At 42.4% G+C, this 25,005-nt stretch overlaps 1 protein-coding gene across 1 annotated transcript in view; it reads left to right on the top strand.

Moving 5' to 3' along the window:
* The window catches only part of ZNF280D (zinc finger protein 280D), a 113,549-nt gene that overhangs the window by 25,072 nt on the left and 63,472 nt on the right, over positions 1–25,005 (top strand). The window contains exons 3-8 of the mRNA XM_044279684.1: positions 13,166–13,228; positions 13,314–13,672; positions 16,506–16,620; positions 18,257–18,472; positions 19,074–19,259; positions 19,857–19,966. Of these exons, the coding sequence (XP_044135619.1) occupies positions 13,166–13,228; positions 13,314–13,672; positions 16,506–16,620; positions 18,257–18,472; positions 19,074–19,259; positions 19,857–19,966 (1,049 nt within the window). The remainder of the gene's footprint in view (positions 1–13,165; positions 13,229–13,313; positions 13,673–16,505; positions 16,621–18,256; positions 18,473–19,073; positions 19,260–19,856; positions 19,967–25,005) is intronic.

Genomic DNA, 25,005 nt, shown 5'->3' with positions numbered 1-25,005 from the left:
TGTTGGGATTTTGGTCATATTTGTTTCTGTTTTTGTTGTTTAAAAGAAAAATAAAATAAGCCTGCAACATGTAATGTGTCTGGGTGTATACACTGCCATACAAAAGCTAAAGGCATAGCTGGTAGTGCCCCAGAATGACTACAATAGTGCTCAAACCACTAGATGCTATCCTCTGCAACGTATGACCTCATTCACACAGTGCTGTTTTGGCCAGACTTTTGCAGCATTGATTGTAAGCTAATACCAGGAATGAATCTTGCATAAGGGAAATGGGATGAATAGATATATATTTTTTTTCTTCTTCTTTGCATCTATCCCTAATTCTGGCTTCAAAATGATGATGTGTGCATAGGCATTGCAGAGAATGATTGTGTAACCGGTTGAGCATGGTCATACTCTCAGGTCATGTTTTATCTATTTCTTGAAAGAAAAAGGAAAAAGTCTGGTACCGTGTTAGCCAATAGAAAAATAGTTTAGTGCTCTCATTCTATTGGCTAACACGGTACCAGACTTTTTCCTTTTTCTTTCAACCAAATGGAGGATACCATAATGTACCGTACACAGATGGAATTAAAGAATCTTCTGAAGAAACTGGCACACCTGGACAGCGACATTTTCTTTTTAACCACATGCAAGAAGGAATATTTAATCCCCAAAGGACTTTGCTTAAAGAATCCTATGCTGCACACCTACAACACTCCTTATGCACAACGTTTATGCTACAGGACTTCTGAAAGGCTGCGGAACCACCTTATTCATGTCTTCTACATCTCCAAAAAAAAGATTCAAATGGAAATACAAATGCTAAAGAGCAAACTTACCGAGAATTTGGTCCTGCGAATGCAAAAATACTACAGAACACTACAACTATATTTGATAGACAACAAGAAAAAGAAACTCCACAGACTTCGACTTAGAGCGGGGCGGTATTCACACACCAATCGAGTACAAGCCAAAGCTAACAGGATGGATCAGAACATCGATCAGGAACCTGGTAAAGTCAGCTGTGTCATCAATCTGTCATCATACGAACCGAATAATGTGGAACTCAAGGTGCTCTCCAGAGGACTCTCATTCTGCCCTACCAAAAGTCTTGACAAAACAGAACTCTGTAGTGACATGGAGGAATATTTTAGGAGATTAAGACTAAAAGAGTTTTTCCATGACAAACAGGAGAGAGAATACTCAAACAGCCAAACACAATTGGCACTGGTGGACAAAAAACAGTCTGACTGGACCCCTCCCCCTGGCCGCAATACCATTTTGGACCAGTACATTGACTCCTTTAGAAATGTAGTACAGTCTACAATACTGGACAAACATATAAAAGAAACATTCAACATCAACATACAGGAAAGGAGGGCGATTCAAACCTTAAAAAACAACAAAGGAATCACCATAAAACCTGCAGATAAAGGTGGCGCTATAGTCCTTTTGAACACTTTGGACTATATAGAAGAAGCACACCGACAACTCAGACACACAATACTATATCAAAATGGAGGGAGACCCAACTCGTAAATATTTAAAAGAGTTGAAAAAGGTCATCAGAGGTCTTCCTGCAGGATCCACGCAACTTTTAGACTTGGTACCTGAGAATCCCAGGATTGGAGTATTCTACATGCTTCCCAAAATACACAAAGCAGGGAATCCAGGGAGGCCGATCATTTCAGGTGTGGGAACCCTCACTGAAAAAATCTCAGGTTGGATAGAGGGCATCCTGAAACCATTAGTGAGGAACACAAAAAGTTATCTACAGGACACCACTGACTTATTGAACAAACTGTCAGCCATAGGTCCCCTCCCTAAAGGCACAATCTTGGCAACCATGGATGTGGAATCCTTGTATTCAAATATCCCGCACAATGATGGATTAACTGCTTGCCAAGTATACTTGGAGGCGAATGGGATCGTCTCAGAGTCTGTACTACAACTGACCAAATTCATCCTCACCCATAACTATTTCTCTTTTGACAAGGAGATATATTTACAGTGTACTGGGACTGCCATGGGCAGTAGAATGGCACCGCAATATGCAAATCTGTTCATGGCAAAACTGGAAAATGACTTTTTGGTATCCTGTCTCAAAAAACCCTTGGCCTATTTCCGTTTCATTGATGACATCCTAATAATCTGGACCGACTCTGAACATGAACTGATAAAATTTCATGAACAATTCAACAAATTGCATCCCACCATAAACCTGACCCTCAACTATTCCCACACAGAAGTCAGCTTTCTGGACACCACCATAAAACTTCAAGACAGCTCAATACAGACATCCCTGTATCGGAAACCTATTGATCGGCCTACATACCTCAAATGGGACAGCTTCCACCCCAAACATATTAAAAGGTCCATCATCTATAGCAGTGGTTCTTAACCTTGTTGGAGGTACTGAACCCCACCAGTTTCATATGCGCATTCACTGAACCCTTCTTAATTGGAAAAATTAAATATGATTTTTTCAAATCAAAACATAGGTATATATTTATACATAGGTGCACAAAGTGAATAAAACCATTAAAGAACAAAACCATAAAGAACAAAGAACAAAACCATTAAAATATGATTTTTACACAAAAATAAAAACATAATAATGAATATTTACTGCAAATCAGTGTGACTTCTGCTGTTGTCTTTCCGAGACCAGGTCAGAAATGCGCGGCTTTACCTTGGCAAGTGCCACTCTCATGTCATTTTCGCAACAAAGTCTGTTCCTTTTCTTCGTTTTTATGTCCAGCATCCTTGAAAAGGATTGCTCGCAAAGATATGTTGTAACAAACGGTATGAAAAACTCCAGAGCTTTCTTAGCAATAACAGGGTACGTTACCATTTGTTGACACCAAAACGTTGAGAGCGTTGTTGTTCTGAAGAGTTGCTGTTGAACCTGGCTCTGCTGAAGTTCAATGATTTCATCGAGGTATTCATCATTGACATCTGTTGTCTCAACACTAAATGTGAACGGCTGTCTCACCCATGCTGGATATGACTCTCTTGTAGGGAAGTATCCATCAAGAGACGTTGCAAGCTCATCTAAGTGCGTGGCAATTGCTTGCTTCAGTTCCGTGGGTACAGAAATGTCTCCGATTCCAGATACATCTTCGATCTTACTTACACAGTCGTCTAGCAGGGGAAAGTTTGCGAAGTTATCGTTCTCTATTCGTCGATTCCATAACAGTAGCTTTTTTTGAAAAGCCTTCAGGTTTTCTTCCGCTTCGATGATGTTGACTCCACCGCCCTGCATCTGTTGATTGAGATGATTTAGAGCTGCAAAGATATCAGTCATGTACGCTAAAATGAGAATGAACTCAGAATCTTTGAAGCAATCTGCATGACAATGTTGGTGCTCTTGCAAAAACAGGGCTAATTCCACACGCACAGCAAAAACACGATTCAACACCTGTCCCCGGGATAACCACCGAACGTTGGAATGGTACAGAAGTACCTCAAATTCAGATCCCATTTCTTTACACAGCTCCCTGAAGATGCGGTGCCTCAGAGCACTATTTCGCACATAGTTCACACATTCCACTACAATTTTTAATACTTCTGCCAGTTTTGTAGGCAAGGTTTTTGTTGCCAATGCATGCCTATGCAGAATACAATGCGTAACAATGATGTGTGGTGCATCGGCTTTCACTAGCGCACCAAAACCAGACTTTCTTCCCAGCATGGCTAGAGCTCCAGCCGAACAAACTGCAGAAACCATATCCCACGAAAGATTGTTGTCTTTGAAGAAGTCACCCACAAGTTTCTTCACATCGGCTGCCTTAGTTGTTGTTGTAAGAGGCTTACAAAATAAAAACTCTTCCTTTTATCACGTCGTCTTTCACATAGCGCACGAATACTGCAAGCTGGCTTAGATTGGAGACGTCTGTGGTCTCGTCGAGTTGAAGGCTGAATTTTGCCGGGCTTGAAATCAGATCTGCAACTATTTGAGCCAAGATGTCTTTGCTCATGTCCTCTATTCTGTCGCTGATGGTGTCATTTGAAAGAGGAATTTGGGATAACTTAACTTCAGCCGCTTTTCCCAGCATGATATTTGCCATCTTCAACACAGCTGGTTTTATGAGTGTTTCACCAATGGTGTGGGGTTTGCCCTGCTTTGCGATCAGGTAAGCAACTTCGTACGATGCTATGAGGATCGGTTTGTTGATGGGTACAAAGCCGAGAACAGGCAGACTAGCCTTTTCATCGAATCTGGCTCTCCTCACCTTTAATTCAGCGAGCGTTGTGTTCTTGTATTTTCCATCTCCATGCAGCTTAAGGAAGTGTTCACTTAGTTTTGCCGGTGCTAGACTAGAATTGCTCAACTTGGCATTGCAAATCATATAGTTAGGACGCTGACTCCCATCCTGTTCCGTTATACATGTGAATCCATATTGTACATATTCGTCCGACCACTTTCTTTTTTTGCTCAACATAGTTAGTATGAAGGGATAGGCCAAGCGATGTTGCGTGATCACCTGCAGCCAATGATGGACAAGCGGGGCGAGTCGGGTGTGTGTCTTGACCTCCAGGGCCGGACTGGGGATACAAAGCAGCCCTGGAAAAAAAAAATCTATGTCAGCCCCATAAGTCACTGCGCCTAATATACTACTGCCCCCCCTCTCCACTATCTAATACACTGATGATCCCCCTTCCCCTAATACACTGATGATCCCTCCTTTGCCTAATACACTACTAACCCCCTTCCCCTAATACACTGCTAACCCCCCTCCAATACAATGCTGACCCCTTAAATACAATACACAATAGGTCCTCCAAGCCCCTTTACTCTTACCTGTAGTACAACAGGTCAGCTTAGCTCAGTGATGCCGATGTCTGTGTGCAGGAGGGACAGGATGCCGCCGCCGCCACCACCATGCTGTGCAGTTACTAGATCCGCCGCCGCGCAGCCGCCGGATATGACCTCATGTCGTCATATGCCGCTCACATCCGGCGGCTGGCGGAAGCAAAATCATAGCGCTCGCTTGGCTATTCTGAACAAGAGCCGCAGCGGGCGCAAAAGGAGTCTGAGTAACAGGAAATAAATATTTTCCTGTCTTGTGGCAGCCACCTATCAAAGCGGCCCCCCAGGGCCGGCGGCCGAACCCGCAAGACTGACTCACCGAACCCCTGGGGTTCGATCGAACCCAGGTTAAGAACCCCTGATCTATAGTCAAGCCGTCAGATATAACCGAATCTGCTCCAGCCCATTAGACAGGGATGAGCATTTACAATATCTGAAAAGGACATTTTTACACCAGGGCTACCATCCTGCTTCAATTGAAGATCAGATCACAAGAGCCACCAAGATCCCCAGAAGTCAACTTCTCCAATACAATGAAAAGAAACAGAAACAGCGCATACCTCTGGTTGTGACCTACAACCCACAACTAGAGGTACTGAGGAAAACTGCCAAAAAATTACATCATGTCCTACGTAAGGATGAACGACTAAAAACAATCTTCCCAGACCCCCCCCTTACTAGCTTACCGACAACCTCCAAATCTAAGGAACATTTTGATCAGATCAAGTTCAAGGCCAGGTACCACAGAAAAAGGAACCCATCCCTGTAATATAAGAAGATGCAAAACCTGTTCCCATATAATGACAACAGATAAGATCCGGATCCCCAACACACAGCAGGAATATAGGATCGCTGGGACATTCACATGTTCTACATCTAATGTTGTTTATCTGATTCTCTGCACTAAATGTCCTGCTAGAGGCCTCTACGTTGGAGAAACAGGACAGAGACTCAATGCAAGGATGAGGTCCCACCGCCACACAATTAAAGAGAAGAAGCTACACTTTCCCGTGGCTAAGCATTTCTGTAGCCCAGGACACATATGAAAGTTCTCATATTAAAAGGTAACTTCAAATCCCAAAAAGCTAGAAGAATTTGGGAATACAAATTTATAACACTGCTTGACACTTTGAATACTGGACTGAATTTGTCCCCGGGATTTATGACACACTACAAGATCTAAAGAGTCTTCTGAAGACATAGTCGGGGCACCAGGTCTCTGAGATAACATCAATTTAGAGACCATAAAACTTTCACACCCCTTATCTGTAAGCTAATTTAGGACTCATTCTCAAGATCTTTAGTATGTTGCATTTTTTTTTTTTTTTTTTTGTTTTTTTTTCAAATGTCCATTCATTCCCCCATGCCTCTGTTCTTATTGTGTATATATATTGCTGTTTCTTCATATATTCTTGTGGTACGCCTGATGAAGAGACTGGTGATGTCTCGAAAGCTCGCTATGTAACATTACTTCTATTTTTGTTAGCCATTAAAAGGTATCAACCCTGCAATACTCTTATTTTGTTTCTCTTTATGAGAGCACTAAACTATTTATTTATCTATTTCTTGTAACTGTAATGAGTGCCAGGAAAACCTTTCCTAAAGGCCCGTATTTTCAACTTTCCAGTAATAGGACTGGTTGCCATTTTTAACAGAAATGCTCAGCTGAACCATACTTTCTAAATCCTACTCTCATTATAGTCTGGATCAGAAAACAGCAGCATCATGGGAAGCTTAGCCTGCTCATAGGTGCTTGGTGCAGTCAGGGCGATCAACAAAGCTCAGCGAAAAACATCAAATTATAGAATGGGAACTGAGCTGGATGGAGACTTCTTTCGGCTCTGTCCACTTTTCTTTCTTTCTTTCTTTTCTTTTCCTCCCAGAGCTGCCACAAACAGCTGACTAGTGAGGTTGTCAGGTGTCAGACCGCCACCAGTCTGATATTGATGACTTGTCCTGCGGATAGGTCATCAATATCTAAAAGTGGGAGGGGGAGGTTTATTTTCTTCTTTATTCATTACAGTGTAATCTTATAACTTTGTTATTCTCCTCAATTATTATTCATACTATGTTCAATATAATGAAAATAATATGCTTATAGGTACAACCATCACATATGCCAAAAGAGGACTATGTTGGTGGTATATGTCATGCCCATGGATTTCTAGATTGTATACCACAAACGCTGTGTATACCACAAGAGCCTTACAGCATATTGAGCTATACATTGCATAGTAGGAAACAGATCCACGCACAAAAAGATACCAAAGGAAAAGAGAACCCTGCCCTCAGAGCCTATAATCCATGAATTTGTCTATTCCCTAATGAAAATGATGCCACCCCCCATCCAGCTGTGTTAGAATACATAATTTAATAGATTCCTCTGAATGCTCGCAATATGCCATCGCTGCACACGTCTATAGGTAACCCTAAAGACTAGACCTAAGATTGTCTGTTTGTTTTAGTAGGATACTAAATTGGTGAAATATAAAGTTTAATCAAACACTAAATTGGATGCAGATTAGACTGTGAAGACACAGAGCTCACAAAAAGCAATAATCGCCAATACTGGTTTCCGCCACCTATTTAAGTATAACTCACTGCAAACTGGGGACGCTAAAATTCGAAACAAAAAATCTTTACTGTAATAAATTTAATTAATACAAAAGGTGAGATGGAGCCACTAAATGCATTAAAACTGTATATGTATACCAATGATACACTAACAGAGCGCAAACACATAAACCAACTGCTCAGCTACCCACACAATAACTGAGATCAGGGCATCAGTGATAATGGGCAGAACTTAGTACCAAGTTTCTTATTCTGACCTGTACCAAGTTTACTAGCCTGTAATTTAATAGCTCAAATGGCTGCAATGCCTAATAGAAAGAACATGCTGTGTCATTAGCAATGTATATTATATCCTGCTGTACATTCCACTCTTGCTGCCAACCAGGAAGCTGGAAGTCAGCCCGGCACGCACGCTCCCTACCTGTTAAGCTATTTGTTACAAAAGTTGCACAGCCAATTAACAGGGGTGACAACACCTAGTTATAAATTTATTCATAAGACTACCTTTACACATTGCAAATTAAGCATGGATTTTCATGCGGAAGAACTGGAGCGTGATACAGTACCAGCAAAGTGATTTGATAAATCTCATATACACTTTGCAAATTTTTTTTCCATGTAGAAATTGACCTGCCATGTGGATTTAGAAATCCACAGCATGTCGGTTGTTTGTGCTGATTTCACCTTTTGCAATGCAAGGGATGAGATCGGGGCAAAACCACATCAAAATCTGCAAGTACCATATGCGGATTTGGTGCAGCAATGGAGAGAAATCTGTGCAGAATTTTGGTTTGACAGTCCACACCCATGTGCAGATAGCCTAACTTTCCAAGGGAAATAACAGTAAAACAGAAAAGATTCTTAGGCCAATTTCACACAAACACATTCAGAATGGGAAACATGCTCCGTGTGAAAGCTGCAGGGGCTGATTGGGAACTTAAAGGGGTTTTGCCATCACAGACAATGGGGACATATCACTAGGATATGCCCCCATTTTCTGATAGGTGCGGAGGGCGCACTGCGCAGCTACACTCCATTCATTTCTGAGGGAGCCTCATAGAAATGAATGGAAGCGGGGTCCGCGCATGCGCGATGCGCTCCCATTCACTTGGATGGAAGCATCACTTAGTGGTGGCCAGACCCCAGGAAACCCGGGGTTCTCCAGCCACAACTCTCCCCGCTCCGTTCTCGTTGTAGGTGCTCCTAACAGGCAATGGGGGCATATCCTAGGCATATGCTCCCATTGTCTGTGATGGGAAAGCCCCTTTAAAGTGGCCTTGGGAATAAAAACTAAGGCCTCTTTCACACGGCCGTTGCGGAAACATGTGCGGGTGCGTTGCGGAAACATGTGCGATTTTTCCTCGCAAGTGCAAAACATTGTCATGCATTTTGCACGCGTGTGAGAAAAATTGTGCATGTTTGGTACCCGAACTTCTTCACAGAAGTTCGGGCTTGGGATCGGGGTCTGTAGATTGTATTATTTTCCCTTATAACATGGTTATAAGGGAAAATAATAGCATTCTGAATACAGAATGCATAGTAAAATAGCGCTGGAGGGGTTAAAAAAAATAATAATTATTTAACTCGCCTTAATCCACTTGCTCGCGTAGCCGGCATCTCTCCTGTCTCTTTCTTTGCTGATTGTAGTCAAAGGACTTGTGGTGACGTCACTCCAGTCACATGATCTTTTACCATGGTGATGGATCATGTGATGACCGGAGTGACGTCACCACAGGTCCTTTGACTACAATCAGCAAAGAAAGAGACAGGAGAGATGCCGGCTACGCGAGCAAGTGGATTAAGGCGAGTTAAATAATTATTATTTTTTTAACCCCTCCAGCGCTATTTTACTATGCATTCTGTATTCAGAATGCTATTATTTTCCCTTATAACCATGTTATAAGGGAAAATAATAATGATCGGGTCTCCATCTCGATCGTCTCCTAGCAACCGTGCGTGAAAATCGCACCGCATCCGCACTTGCTTGCGGATGCTTGCGATTTTCACGCAAACCCATTCACTTCTATGGGGCCTGCGTTGCATGGGGCCGCTTGCTGCGATTTTTACGCAACGCATAAGTGATGCGTGAAAATCACTTCTCGTGTGCACAGCCCCATAGAAATGAATGGGTCCAGATTCAGTGCGGGTGCAATGCGTTCACATCACGCATTGCACCCGCGCGGAATACTCGCCTGTGTGAAAGGGGCCTAAAAGTTGCCCCATGTTGTAGGCGGGTTCAAACTGACAGACGGGCCAAAACAAGAAGGCGGGGATAACCAAAGCAAGTGTGGCCTGCAATACTGTAGTGCAGCACAGTATGCCACCCCAGCAGAACTAAATACCACAAGACAGCACAAAGTACTGCCACCCCCCAACCACAGTATTTAACTGTATTACCATCATGAGGACAGTAATACAGTTGAGTTCAGGAGGGCACCTGCGGCTGTTGAGCATCAGATCATTATGTACCTTATGTAGGATCTGTGGCCAATCTGCTCCTGGACAACTGTATTTCCCAGACTGAACATTGCTCCTCTAATGCGAACACGCAGGATTATTATGATCTTTGATGTTGTGAGTTCCTCCCTGAATGTATGTCTTCTATACCATCCTCACTGCATTATGTGAGTACAGCTCAGTAGACCTGCAGTTGAAAAGGAGCGCACAGCATTAGGGCTGCAACGAGTACTCGATTAAATCGAGTAATTTGACACGAAAAAATCCTCGCTGCACAAAATTTGTCTGATTCGTTTGTGTCACGTGACCACGGAGCGGACATGAAGCACTTGCTATTACTCCCGCTCCGTGGTCTCCCGCAGGCCCGCAATGCACTTGGAATACTCGCCTTTCCAGCAGGGGGCCTCCGGATACTCCACAGCATGTCCATGGTCCCGCGCTGCACTGACCTCCTGACATATGCACGCTCTGACCTGACGTGCTGTGACGTCAGGCCCAGAGGAGCGCGGAACGATGGAGTATCGGCGGCACCCTTGCTGGAAACTTAAGTTGGTGACACTGAGGGGGTAGGGGCGCGACTATGGCTGGGCACCCGGAGTGCACAGTGTCATAGCAACCAATGACTCTGTACACTCCGGCTGTCAGAAGGGGGAGCGGAGCGGATGGCACTGGGGGGGAACTGATTCACTTGGGCTTATTGCACAGGGGGGGGGGACAAAGGGTGTTGGGGACTGATGGCAGGGGCTCTGAGTTTTTATAATGGAAAACAGTCTTAATTCATTTTTTATCATAGGAGTACTCGATTAATCTTAAAAATAATCGGTAGAATACTCGATTACTAAAATAATCGTTTGCTGCAGCCCTACACAGTGTCATAGATCATTATGATACTGTAAGTTTGCATCAGAGGATTAGTGTTTGATTCAAGGAAATACTGCTGTCACACAGAGTGTACTTCCCAGACACAATACTGACAGAATACTGTCTTGTGAAATTAGTCTGTAAGATGGTTTGGTTAGTAATTTTATGTCTTGCTTTAAAAAACAAAATACAAGTTTCTTCTCATTAATTTGGCCTAAAAAGGTAATCACTGAGGGAAAAGTAATAGGTGGTGAAAAGGTATACGTCCTACCTATTAGTAAGTAAAGCAAATATAATTTAGGACGTTAAAACAAATACAACAAAAGTTAGTCGTCTGTATTAATAATGCACAAAAGGGTGTATGCCCAAAAGAACATCGTATGTAGTAGGCTTGTAGGCTTGTCAGTTTTAGCAGGGCTTTAGGTATCCGGTGTATGAGTATTTCCACCATCAGGAACTGCTCATACTGGCAGGAGTTAGGGAAAGGCCTAGGGATTACTAGGAGGTTACTATCCCTCTTCCTTAGCTTTTGAGGCCTAGATAGTTGTCTATTCGTTGTGGTGTGTATTTGGTGTTTTCCCTTAACCTATGACTGTATATTTCTACTGTCCTTAGTAAGGTTGTTGCGATACCAAAATTTGTATTTGATTTCGATACCATAAAAAAGTATTGCGATACTCCTATACCATTCGATACCACGTGCATTCCGCATTTAAAAAAAATTGTGAATCGCGCCTTTTTTTTCTTTTTCTGTTCCGGTGTTCACCGCATAAGAGATTTTAATTTTTTAAATATTTTAATAGTTTTGATGTGGCAATATGTAGCTCGGCGCCCAGGGATTTCACTGCACTTATTCCTGGGAGCCGCTCTGTTTGCCCACTGTGGCCCCTGGTATATTCTCCCGCTCTGTATGCTAATTGCTAGCATTGGAGCAATGGGGAGGAGACTGCCCTTTTTCTCAATGGGTGTTCCTTCTCTCTGGCTGTAGCGCTGTCCAATCAAAGCGCAGAGCGTCACAGCCAGGGTGCAGTGAGATCCCTGGGCCGCTCTACATATCCTGATAGTTAGTTTACAATGTTTGGACCCATGAAAGGTCCTCTACTATCATTGGTGGTGCAGTGCGCCTGCTCCTCTCTCTTCTTTTTGGCAGCAGCAGCAAAGGGGGAGGGGGAGAGTGTCTCCTTCTCCCCTGTGCTTCTGAGGGAACATGAGCGCGCTGACAGCAGTGCGCTCCATGTTCTCTGATGCTAGGCTGTGCAGTAGGGCAGCCTAGTATCGATAAATGTCAAATCCCGGTATCGTATCGATAGCGGGACAAAAGTATTGATTGGGTATCGATATTTTGATACCCGCAACAACCCTAGTCCTTAGGGGATGGCAAAGTGCACGGCCATCCTCTGAGTGACGTTCCTGTATCCAGCTGTACTCCTGTTGCTCTCATTGAGCCCGGCATTGGATACATTATTTCTGTCCAGGGGTTTGATCCTTGCAGGCATCTGTGTTATGGTGGCACAGTACATACCGCATATAACTGATTATTTATGCTCTCTATGATGCCCGTTTCTCATTCTCTGGATTAGAGGTATTATCTTTTAGTGTGTTCACCTGACTGACAGACAAATAACAGGTTTTACCTATGCAGTCACTGTGAACCACACATGACCTTATAGTCAGCCTACTACATACGATGTTCTTTTGGTCATACACCCTTTTGTGTATTATTAAGACAGACGACTAACTTTTGTTGTGTTAGTTTTAACGTCCTAAATTATATTTGCTTTATGCCTAAGAAGGTTCCCAAATTATGAGTAAGGCCTCATGCACCCGATTATAGCAGGTCCGTGTTCATATTGTGGCCCGCAAACAGCAGGTCTGCAATATATGGGCCACACTGTAACACAGACTGCAGTTTGCGTTCCACTGCGCGGCCGACACAAGGTCGTATGCATGAGGCCTAAAGTTATGGTAGAGCCCAATAAGGTAAACCTATGATTTATACCAAATGTATTATTTTCCACACATTTACAAGTACCCCAAACAGTTTAGAAAAGTGTGAAGAGAAAGGAGATGGCTAAGAGGATTTCTAAAATGTTCCAGTTGTTTTTATTAAACGTATGAAAATTATTGGTGTACATGTCAGCCAGAGTATTCCTGACAGACGTGTTAATCAGCGGCCTCAGGTGAGAAATACTAGATCTCTTGGGATTCGGGCTGCAGCTATCGACTATTGAGTATTCTATCGATGAACCCAATGATTAATTGAGTACTCTAAAAACAAAAAACTTATTAAAATAATGTTTTTCTTTATAAAAACTCATCAGCTGTCCCCCTAGTGCCACCAGCTTGCCACCCCAGTGCCACCAGCCCCCCCCCCCCCCCTGTATATTTACACACACACATTCGTTTAGTATATTGCCATTTTTAGCAGTTTGTTTTTTAGTCCAAATATATTTACTTGAATGTGATTAATTTTAACAGACAAGGCAACTGAAGGTCAGCGTGGTTCATTTCAACAGACGGAGAATGGTGTGCCTAACAGAGGTAATTTATATTCTTAAATATTTAGAATTATTCTAATACTATAAAGTGAATGTAACCTTTTATCGATTTGTTTCCTATTCTGTAGGAAGCAGTGCATTTCCGGTGTCAAACAACCACTACAAATCCCCTACTGCAACACACAACGTAACTCAGCCGGTCACTCCTATATTCCAACCAGTTACTAGACCAGTAACTAGTTCTGCAATTGTTCATCAACCACTGCCAAGACCTGTAGGCACGCAAGAGCCTTTGAGGAGACCAGCAACTGGAAGTATGCCAGCACAGCACCAGCCTAGGACACCAGTCATGCAAAATGTCTGTAGACCTCAGACATTTGTTCCAAACCCTCTTCCAGTATGTAGAAACCCTACAGTTACTTCAGTGTCTCATCCATCGATTCGACCTGTTGCCAACAACACTGCACAGCCATTAATGCTAAATCAGGTAAATGCCAATAGCTTCCTTTTAAGTTGTCAATGAAACTAGTTTGATGCAAACGTCTTCAAGCAACTAAGCGATAAGTATATACACTACTCACGAAAAGTTAGGGATATTTGGCTTGTGGGGGAAATTTCAGGATTAACCTAAAATTCCCTCTAACCTTTACAGGTGAACTTTATGTGACCATCTCCAAACTTTTGAATGCACATGTCCAACTGTACAATGTTTCAGTACTGTTTTCACAATTTGCTGTTCTCTAACGAGGATCTGAAAGGGGTTGTCCGGGATTGGGGACATTGCTATAATCGTACAAGTGCAGCATATACATTAAATACAAGTAGGTAGTACCTTGGGCACAGATTTCTGCAGCCCCGTTTTCATCTTTCAAATTCATGGCCGGAAGTTACTGTTTTCTTCTCCTCATTGACGTACTGGGTCCCTTGCAGGCAAGCAAAGCTTCCTCTTCCGCTGCTCAAGGAGCTTTAGAATGAATGGCGGTAAATATAGATGAGGGGCGGAGTTACAGCAACTGGCCGTCATCCCGCTAAGCCCCGCCCCTCCATCTCGTGACGTCACCTAGCAAGGGGCTTTAGAATGAATGGAGGTAAATATTGATGAGCGGCGGAGTTACAGCAGAACAGAAAGACAGCTCTAACCACCTGATGCTGCGCTGCCCCAGGACCCACAAGACAGTGCAGCCAGAAGTTAGGAAAAGATAAACAGATATATAAACAATGAGTGGGGGACCGTTGGAGCCACATAGAAGTGGCAAAAATAGCGGAAAATATATGGAGCTCTTTATTTAGATGTACATTGTGAGTAAACGTGTTTTTATTTATATATATATATATATATATATATATATATATATATAATATATTTTTTTTACATTTGGTCCCGGACAACCCCTTTAACAGCAGAATTCACAGCAGGTGTTTAATCCATGAATCGCCCAATAAATTTCCTCGCGCAATTAGAATTGGTATTTAAACAGTCCTCCTCATCATGATGTTCACATTTTGACGTCATAAGACCAAGATAACACCTAACAATTGATCAACAGTACCTCGCCATTGCTTGGTGTCAAGCAGGAGGTTCTCAGACGGAAGTGTCCACTGAGCTTAGAGTGTCATCAGCAGGTTGCAACAGAGATGCAGAGAGACTGGAAGAGTCACAGAAAGGCATAGAAGTGGACGTCCTTTGTCCACATCCCACATTGATGACCACTTCATTGTTTACAATGCCCTGCGGAACCGGATGATGAATGCCAAACAACTCCAGGCACATTTAAGGGAGGTGAGAGGCACCCAAGTGTTAGACCATTTGAAACCATTTACATCAGCGTCGTCTGCATGCTAGATGACCTGCAAGGGTACCTGACCAAACCACCAGGCACAGGCGTCATCGTCTTGCACGGGCAAAGAAGCATCTACACTGGACAAAGGACCAATGGGCCTCGGCGCTGTTGACTGAGCAGAAATGATGGCCGCCAACGATGTTGGAGACGTCAAGGAGAGCGCTATGCATCAGCCTTTGGTGGTGTTAGTGTGGGCAGGTGTCTAGTCAATACAGAACTGCACTACACTTTGTGAATGGTACAGTGACAAGCCCATACTACTTGAATAACATAATTATTCCAGTCATTGTGCCTCTGCATGAACAGCACAGGTCTAATTTCATCTTCATGGCACAGCTGCTGGAGACTGGGGTACCTCAAATAGAGTGCTTGTTTGAAATGAGGAAATCCCCATTGCATACTTCTACTTAAATGCCCTACTTTTATTCTATAAATTCACTGTAGCGTGAACTTTTGACTTTTTCCATAAATTTCACCCAAAAGCTAAATATCCCTAACTTTTTGTGAGTAGTGTATATGTATGTTTTGTTCTCACTAAAACTCTGATAAAACTTTGCTAAAGTGTAGGTTTAAATTTCATTTATTTGCCCTTTAATCCCATTTTAAAGGATTCTTGTTGTTATTTTTTTATGTAATTGGATTGGTCTGACTAAGTTTACCTTAGTTCCGTAGTTAATACTTACGTATAGGTATTGAATTACCTAGTAATTGCAGCATGTTCTTTCCGCCCACAGACATTTCAGTGGTGCGGCTAAAACAGCCTTGCTAGGTGTCCTCCGTCTCCTATCTTCTATATACAGAAGACGGAGGACATAGTAGTGGGTAGTCCCAAACGCTGCATGCGCGTTCCCGTCGGACCGGGTTAGTGGCGCGATATTTGCGATAAAAATTCGCGATCAACTACTCAGGAGGAAGAGGGCATGTTTAAGTCTGGAGAAAGCCAATTGGTTGGGGTGAGACTGCGCGTTCCTGAGATGAGCCGAATTAATTCTGGGTAGTTAGGGAGGGAGGTCAGCCTCAGGGTAAGGGTATCATCGGCCATCTTGAAAGGATAGTCAGAAAGAAGTCTTGTGAGGAACGGTTGCTATGGACGGAATCTTATTTAGTGGTATGTGAACACAATAATTAGTGATTATGGATTTATAATTTTGTTGTATAATTAAAGAAGGCAATTTATATAGAAGCCATAAGAGGAAATATCCAGTCAAAATGATTGCCTGATATGGTTGGTTCACCATTGCGTTTTCCTAAGCCACCACTAATTAGCAAAATTAAATCTTGGAGTCTGATTTAAAGGGGAATACCCATCATATGCTATAAAATGAAGACCAATAGAGACACCACCTCAGAGATTCATTCCACCAGCAACAACAAAGGGGCAGAATTCTCTCTTTTTTTAATCTTCCCTTAAAAAAAAAAAAAAAAAAGTTTACAATGACTTTACTTGTTATGTTCATGTGTACAATTTTTTCCCCTCAGGGTTACATCATTAACTCTCCCCAGGTTTCCTCTAGTAATTGTAATGTAATGTATACATTGCGGCCAAGCACAGCATTAACACAGTTCCAGAATGTGCAAACATTCACTGCATCAGGTATGGAATCCTTTTCATTATTTTACAGTTTAGTTTAGGGGTTTATGTAATCCTATAAAACTTCTATTTTTCATTTATTTATACTGCAAAATTGCTCATTATTTAGTGTTAATTGCATGGTTTAATTGAGTATTTAGCGCTCTAGAGATTATATATACCTTCGTAGTCATTTCTGTTTGGTGCTAATGCATCTAAAATGTAAATAGGTCTTGATCGAACGTTTCCTCTTATTTTGTGTACACAGGTTCTATGCAAACCTGTCATGGTAACGAACATAAAAAAATAAAAATAAAAAAAACTGAAGTCTGATTATGCATGCTTCCATTAGCCTCCTACTGCTCAGACTACACTGGGTTTGTTTGTTGTCTGTTACCATGGAGATGCATGGCGCTGCATAGAGCAGCCGACTCAAAACATTAGGAAATTTTTCCTTTAAAACCTAGCCCAAGGTTACTTATTTTTTCATGCATTTGGACAAAATAAAAGGGGTTGTGAAGGCATATATAGCCTTTAATAAGCACAAGTAATCCATTTTTCAACTTGACATTTGTGTTACTACATTGTTACACGTTGCTTTTCATCTGTACTGCATAAGGAGTGATTTGTAACTTCACATAATGAATGCTATCAGGTGTACTGTATGCGTTGATCACTGTATTTTACTTATATAAAATGTAAAAACGCTTCTATTACCATGGCTCTGTTCATGTTTGTTCTGATGGGTTCAAGTTTTAGAGGATCCATGATGCATATGGTAGATATCTGCTGCCAGCAGTGGCTATGGAAACCTAGTGTAATGGAACCCTTGCATCAGCATGAATAAAGCCTTTGTTTCGGTATTCTATAAAATACATGCTGCCTGGTGTGTTTTAGGCTTGTTTCAGCCATTAAAGGGATTGTGCAGGGGTTGATGACCCATCCTCGGGAGTCCCGTCAATCAGCTGTTTGAAGAGGAGGCGGCACACTATTTGAATGCTACTTCCTCTTAATTACACTGCCCATAGTCTCGTAAGCGAGTGTGATCACAAGTACTTGCTCCATTCACTTGAATTACAGTACGCTGCCGCTGCAAGGGGCGGCGATGCTTAGTGTAATGAAGAGGAAGCAGCTCTCGCTTGGAGCACCGCCTTCTCTTTAAATAGCTGATTAGTGGGGGTTCCGGTGAGTTGTCAGACCCTCACTGATTAGATATTGTTGACCTATCCTGAGGAGAGATCATCAATATAAAACCTCTGCACAACCCCTCTAAGGCTAGTTTCACACTAGCGGCAAGAACCTCAGGCAAGCTGTTCCGGCGGGTTAACAGCCTGTCGGATCTGTGCTACCGCTAGTGCACGTGCGCCCCCAGACTACCAGGGCGGGCCGAGAGGTGGCTGAAATAAAAGTATGACATGTTTAAAGAAAGCTACACACTGGATACATGTAAAGTTGTAAATCCACTGATTGATTAGCGTGGGGCACATTGATTATTAATCTGGGCATGTTGGCATCCTTCCAGAATTAAATTAATTGTACATTTCTTTCCATTTGATAAAGATTTGTTAGCATTTTTTGTAGGCTATAGGTTTGAAACAAAGTCAAACATTCCTTATGACTAAGTGGTTTGTGGTAAATGTAGTATTCTTGTTTGTTACAGGAATTTCTGCTCCATTAGTCCGGCCACTGCAGCCATTACCCCAATTCCGCCCTGTTTCAGCTCCAGCAAGGACAGCACCCACTTTTATTCCTAGACCTACTCCTCCTGCCCCATCGATGACACAAAACGTCAACAACCTAGGACCAGGACTTCACCAACCTTTACTACTGCATTCCCAGAAAGCCCAGCAAACTAGATTTTTGCAAAATTCAGCAGGTATCAGAATGGACTTTAAAACGTGAAATGTAATTGATTTTCCCAGGATCTGAGCCCACGTTGCCCCTAATGTTGCATAACAGGAACAGAAATAACAATGTACTTCTTATAAGGGCGAAAATAGGTCTGATGAAGCACATCTATCATTTAAAGCAAAATTATGAATTTAGTCATTCTGGTAGTGTACTGTATCTAATTCCCATATTTTAACTCTTTTTGACTATATGCCATAAGATTATGATCTGTGCGGTTCTGACCTCTGGGACACCTTCCCATTGATGAGAACCAAGTTAATGGGACTGTGTCGACGTTCCCTGCACAGTGGTTGGTCTGTAGTTGTCGCTGTGCAGAAAATCTTTGAAGGAACTGCTCCTTCACTCTAAGGGTTGATGTCAGACCTACATTACCCGTAAGTTACTGCATATCCTAGCAGTATCCCATGACCTAGTGTATACTGCCTATTTTATACCTTGTCTTGTATATGTTTATGGAATAAAAATAACTTTTCAGTCTTCATATGGTTTAGGATGCTGTATGGATGAATGAGGAGTTTTCTTTATGAAAAATGTGAAAAAAGTAGCATGTTTTTATATTTTTAAAGCAATCGCTGGACGAAATGAAAATGTATTAGTGGAAAAACGGCCTTCTCCTGTTGACTTGACTAATGACTCTCCAAAAAAGACCAAAACCAATGAGAATATGACAGATACAAGACCAGTTGCAGTATCTACTACAGCATCCATCCCAATGTCGTCAACTACTTTACCACAGAATTCTCCTGCTAAAGGTATTTCAAAATGTCCATTTATATGTTCTTTGCTAAGGGTACTTTCACACTTGCTGCAGAGTGATCCAGCAAGCAGTTCCGTCCGCAGAACTGCCTGCCGGATCCGACAATCTCCATGCAAACCGACTCCATTTGTAGATCCGCATCCGGATCCGTCTCACAAATGCATTGCAAGAGCGGATCCGTCTGTCCGTTTGTCATGCGGACAAACTGATCCGTTTCTATTTTATTTTTATTTTCTTCAAATTTTTAAAGGTCTGCGCATGCGCAGACCAGAAGGACGGATCTGGCATTGTGGTATTTTTAATGCCTGATCCAGCACTAATACATTTCAATGTAAATTAATGCTGGATCCGGTGTTCCGGAATTTTGGACGGAGCTAAAACCGCAGCATGAGAAGTCAAAAAGACTGAACTGAAGATATCCTGATGCATCCTGAACGGATTTCTCTCCATTCAGAATGCATGGGGATAAAACTGATCAGTTCATTTCTGGTATTGAGCCCCGAAGAAGGAACTCAGTGCCGGAAAAGAAAAACGCTAGTGGGAAAGTTCCCTAAGACAATGGTTAATGGCTGTTTTGTCTTCCTGTATTTAGGTACTAATGCAGTTACAACTCCAACAAAAAATGGAACACCATTCCCTCGAGCATGTCCAAAGTGCAACATACACTTCAACCTTTTGGAACCTATGAAAAAACACATGACGGTAATAAGGCTTGCTGTGTGTTGCAAGCAATCAGATATTTAGGAAAGAAAGGATATGTGAAAATAATGTATTTTCTAGTCAGTTTTATAAACCTGTTATAAATTGTGGCATGCTAGTAATATTTGAGTTTCATTGGACAGTTCATATCTATAATAATGAAGTGTGTCAGAATATGTCACCAGTGGGGGTTTGTACTGTGTGCCCCTCACTCTCTAATTTAGAAAACATTGTTATTCACGGACCAGCTAAGGCATATTCTGACATCTCTCAGTAACAGGGCAGAAGAACTACCAACTAAGGGCTCATGCACATGAACGTATTCTCTTTCCGCTTCCGTTCCGTTTTTTTTTGCGGACAGTATGTGGAACCATTCACTTTAATGGGTCCGCAAAAACAACGGCAGGTACTCCGCGTGCATTCCATTGCTCTTCCCGCAAAAAAGTATAGCATGTCTTATTATTGTCCGCAAATCGTGGTCCGAGGCCCCATTCAAGTCAATGGGTCCGCAAAAAATACAGAACGCACACGGAAGACATCCGTATGTCATCCATATTTCATCCGTATTTTGCGGATCCATACTGTAGAAATGCTATGCCCAGCCCATATTTCTCATGTGTTTGGTGATTAATAAGTTACTGTTTCCGTTTCCGATCCGCAAAAAACAGATCACATACGAAAACCATACAGATATGTTTTGTGGAATAACGGAACAGAAGAGGACTTATATCAGAGAAAAAAAACTCTGATACGGAACAACGGATCCATGAAAAACGGACCACAAAACAACGGTCGTGTGCATGAGTCCTAATACACAGTAACATAGTTTGTAAGGCAAAAAAAAGACACCCGTTCAGCCTGTTATCCTGCACGTTGATCCAGAGGAAGGCAAAAGACCCCCATGAGATAGAAGCCGAATTTCCTCATTTTAAGGCCGAATGCACACGGCCATAGCAACCAATGACGCCGTGCGCTCCTGCTCTCAGCATGATGCCAGGCCGTGATACCACGGACCGCTCATGGCTGTGTTCCACGGCCGTGTGCATTCGGCCTAAGGGAGATTTCAGTTATCAGAGTCACTTCCTGGATCAACGACCCTTCTCCAGAAATCCAGTAACTATAACCTGTAATGTTATTATCCTCCAAAAATACATACAGGTCCAATTCACCATCACCACCTCCTCAGGCAGAGAGTTCTGTTGTTGTCATAATCCAGTAATCAAGAAATTGTTATGACCCTATAGGTGGACATACACTGCAATTATTTATTCAATTTAGACTATTTACATTTAGCAATTAAACTAAAAAGTAAATTTTTATGTATGAGTGTCCAAGCGATCTATGCGGCCCATTCGAGTTCCTCCATACCTAACTCTATGGACCTCGCTTTGTGCACAAGGGCACAGTCATGCTGGAGCTGGAAAAGGGCAAAATACTGTCTTTTGATACTGTAGCATTGACATTACCCTTCACTGGAAATGGATTAAAGATGGAGAAACTGCCCTGTACGAATAAGGGCCTATGCCCAGCTTAAGGCCGTTTTCACACAAGCATATGCAGGACGTATTACCTGTCCTTATTACTCTAATTTGTCAGTGCCTGACTGTGGGTTTGATCGACCCAAACTCACTATCATAGATCCCTATGATGCTGTGAGTTTGGGTCAGTTAAACCTCTAGTCTTGCCATGACACACTTGAGTAATAGACTGATAATACGTCCAACATATGCTCATGTGAATCCGCTTAAAGAAAGTTGATCATAATAGGCACTTATATTCTTTGTAAACCAAATCTAAAACAATTGTACACAACATAACTATTTTTTACTTTATTTGTGTGGTTTAATCCTGTTATCGAAATCCTTAGATGAAGAGATGCTGTGGTTCCGTAGAGGCAGGGAACAGTTACATTAGATAATTATTGAACCATGATCGGTGATTCTTGTGGGGAGGAGGGGGCTGGAATCTGTACTTCTTTGAGAATCTTGACAAATTAGTAGGACTGGGTGAAGGATAACACTGCTTATTTGTACAAAGTTATTTAGCACCTCCCATTTTTTACATTTAGACAAACTAGAAAATACAGTTTTATAACTTCCACAAGGTGGTTTGCAAATCAGATTTTTAAATGTTTTTTTTTTCCCCCCTAAAGTCTGAGACTATTTACATTTATTTATTTTTCCTCGCGTTCCAGTAGCCACAACGTTTTATTTTTTTGTTCACGTAGCCATATGAGGGCTTATTGCTGGAGAAATGCATGTTTAACATCACCATTTAATTTACCATGTCTTGCATTGGAAAACAGGGAAAAAATATTATTTGTGTGGTCTAGTTGAAAAAAAAACTTTTTGGTGTTCATAATGCACTAAGAATGACATGACATCCTTATTCTGCAGCTCACTTTTACTTAAAATAAAAACCTTTTGTAGGGGACCAGCTCTCTTTCGGGGGTCATTCTCCCAGATCTCTTCAGGACACCAAGTTTAAGATCCAAACACGGTCCTTTATTGCGGCACATCCGCATAAACAATAATACAAAATAATAAACACTCGCCCGTCCAGGCTCTAACTAAAGATACTGTAATATTCCTGACTCACCTAAGTCCCTGTTCACACCCTGTGAACACATGCGGCTTTCTCAGCCAATGTCCCACAGCCTCCTGGCTGTACAGAGCACAGTACGCCCAGTGTCTAAGCACACATGGGGATTAGTGGTCTCTCAGCCCTCCTGGCTTGGACCACACAGAGCCTCCAGCCCTCTGTCCACAGGCAACACACTTCCCCCTTGCTGACACCATGGGAGGTGCCTTATGCCAACCTGAGTACCTCCAGCTGGTCTCGCCTGCGGTGGAATAGTGGTGTGGACTGCACTATCTACCCCTTCCTTGCCTCTGACCTGTGTGAGACCTGTCGCTGTCTCACACCTTACAGTATGTACTAATTTTTTATCACTGTTATTCAGTTTTTGAGGGGAACAAGGTGACAAAAAAATGGCGAATCGTGTGTTTTTTTATGTATATATTTTTTTCTGTTTTGGCAGTCACTGCACATGACATTTTTTAAAGTATTTTAACCCCTTAAGGACATAGGCCGTACAGGTACGCCCTTGTGCCCTGGTACTTAAGGACACAGGGCGTACATGTACGCCCTGTGCATTTTCGATCACTGCCGTGCGGCTGGCAGTGATCGGAACCCGGTGCCTGCTCAAATCATTGAGCAGGCACCTAGGCTAAATGCGCGGGGGGGTCCCGTGACCCCCCCATGTCGGCGATCGCGGCAAACCGCAGGTCAATTCAGACCTGCGGTTTGCTGCGATATCTGCAGTTTATGATCCCCGCGGTCCCTGACCGCGGGGATCAGAAACTTTAGGATTCAAAACTTTGTCCAGTATTCCTCCCCCTGCACCCCTGAGTTATTTGGGCACGGTGGGAGGTGCAGGGGGAGGGTTGCGGGCGGTGCGGGAGGCGGGCGGTGCGGTAGGCGGGATCGCGATCCCCCGCCCGCCTCCCATTGCGTAATCGTTGGCGTCTAGTGGGTATACCAGGGTGCCAGCACATTGCTGGCACCCTGGTATAAACGGCTGACATCGGTGATGCGATGTCAGCCGTTTAACCCTTTCCATACAGCGGTCCGTACGGACCGCTGTATGGAAAAGGTTAACAGTAAGAGGGAGCTCCCTCCCTCTCCCATCGGGGGCTGCTGTGCCTTTGCAGTCCCCCGAATGGAGAGGGAGAGAGCTCCCAGGCAGCCCCCCCAAGCCCCGTCCTTACCCTTCCCCGTCTGCGCAGTTCTGACCATAACTGAGCAGACGGGGAAGGTTCCCATGACAACAGGACGCCTTCTCAGGCGTCCTGCTGTCCATGGTTCTGAACAGATCTGTGCTGAAAGGCATAGATCTGTTCAGACAAAGTGTAAAATACAGTATAGTACTATATATTGTACTGTACTGTATTATGTAGACATCAGACCCACTGGATCTTCAAGAACCAAGTGGGTCTGGGTCAAAAAAAAAGTGAAAAAAGTGAAAAATAAAGTAAAAATCAAAAAACACATTTATCACTGATTAAAAATGAAAGAAATAAAATTCCCTACACATGTTTGGTATCGCCGCGTCCGTAACGACCTGATCTATAAAACGGTAATGTTACTTTACCCGAACGGTGAACGCCATAAAAATAAAAAATTAAAAACTATGATGAAATTGGAATTTTGCCCACCTTACTTCCCAAAAAAGGTAATAAAAGTGATCAAAAAAGTCGCATCTATGCCAAAATTGTAACAATCAAACCATTATCTCATCCCGCAAAAATCATACCCTACCCAAGATAATCGCCCAAAAACTGAAAAAGTTATGGCTCTTACACTATGGAAACACTAAAACATGATTTCTTTTGTTTCAAAAATGAAATCATTGTGTAAAACTTACATAAATAAAAAAAAAGTATACATATTAGGTATCGCCGCGTCCGTATTCACCGGCTCTATAAAAATATCACATGACCTAACCCCTCAGATGACCACCGTAAAAAAATAAAAATAAAAACGGTGTAAAAAAAGCCATTTTTTGTCATCTTCCGTCACAAAAAGTGTAATAGCAAGCAATCAAAAAGTCATGTGCACCCCAAAATAGTGCCAATCAAACCGTCATCTCATCCCACAAAAAATGAGACCCTACTTAAGATAATCGCCCAAAAATTTAAAAAACTATGGCTCTTAGACTATGGAGACACTAAAACTTTTTTTTGTTTTAAAAATGAAATTATTGTGTAAAACGTACATAAATAAAAAAAATTGTATACATATTGGGTATCACCGCGTCCGTGACAACCTGCTCTATAAAATTACCACATGATCTAACCTGTCAGATGAATGGTGTAAATAACAAAAAAAAAAAAAACGGTGCCAAAAAAGCTATTTCTTGTTACCTTGCCGCACAAAGTGTAATATAGAGCAACCAAAAATCATATGTACCCTAAACTTGTACCAACAAAACTGCCACCCTATCCCGTAGTTTCTAAAATGGGGTCACTTTTTTGGAGTTT

The sequence above is a fragment of the Bufo gargarizans genome, chromosome 2, assembly GCF_014858855.1.
Source record: "Bufo gargarizans isolate SCDJY-AF-19 chromosome 2, ASM1485885v1, whole genome shotgun sequence".
NCBI lineage: Eukaryota > Metazoa > Chordata > Amphibia > Anura > Bufonidae > Bufo > Bufo gargarizans.
Note: the sequence above shows the minus strand (reverse complement) of the source record. Positions and strands in the feature narration are given on the sequence as shown.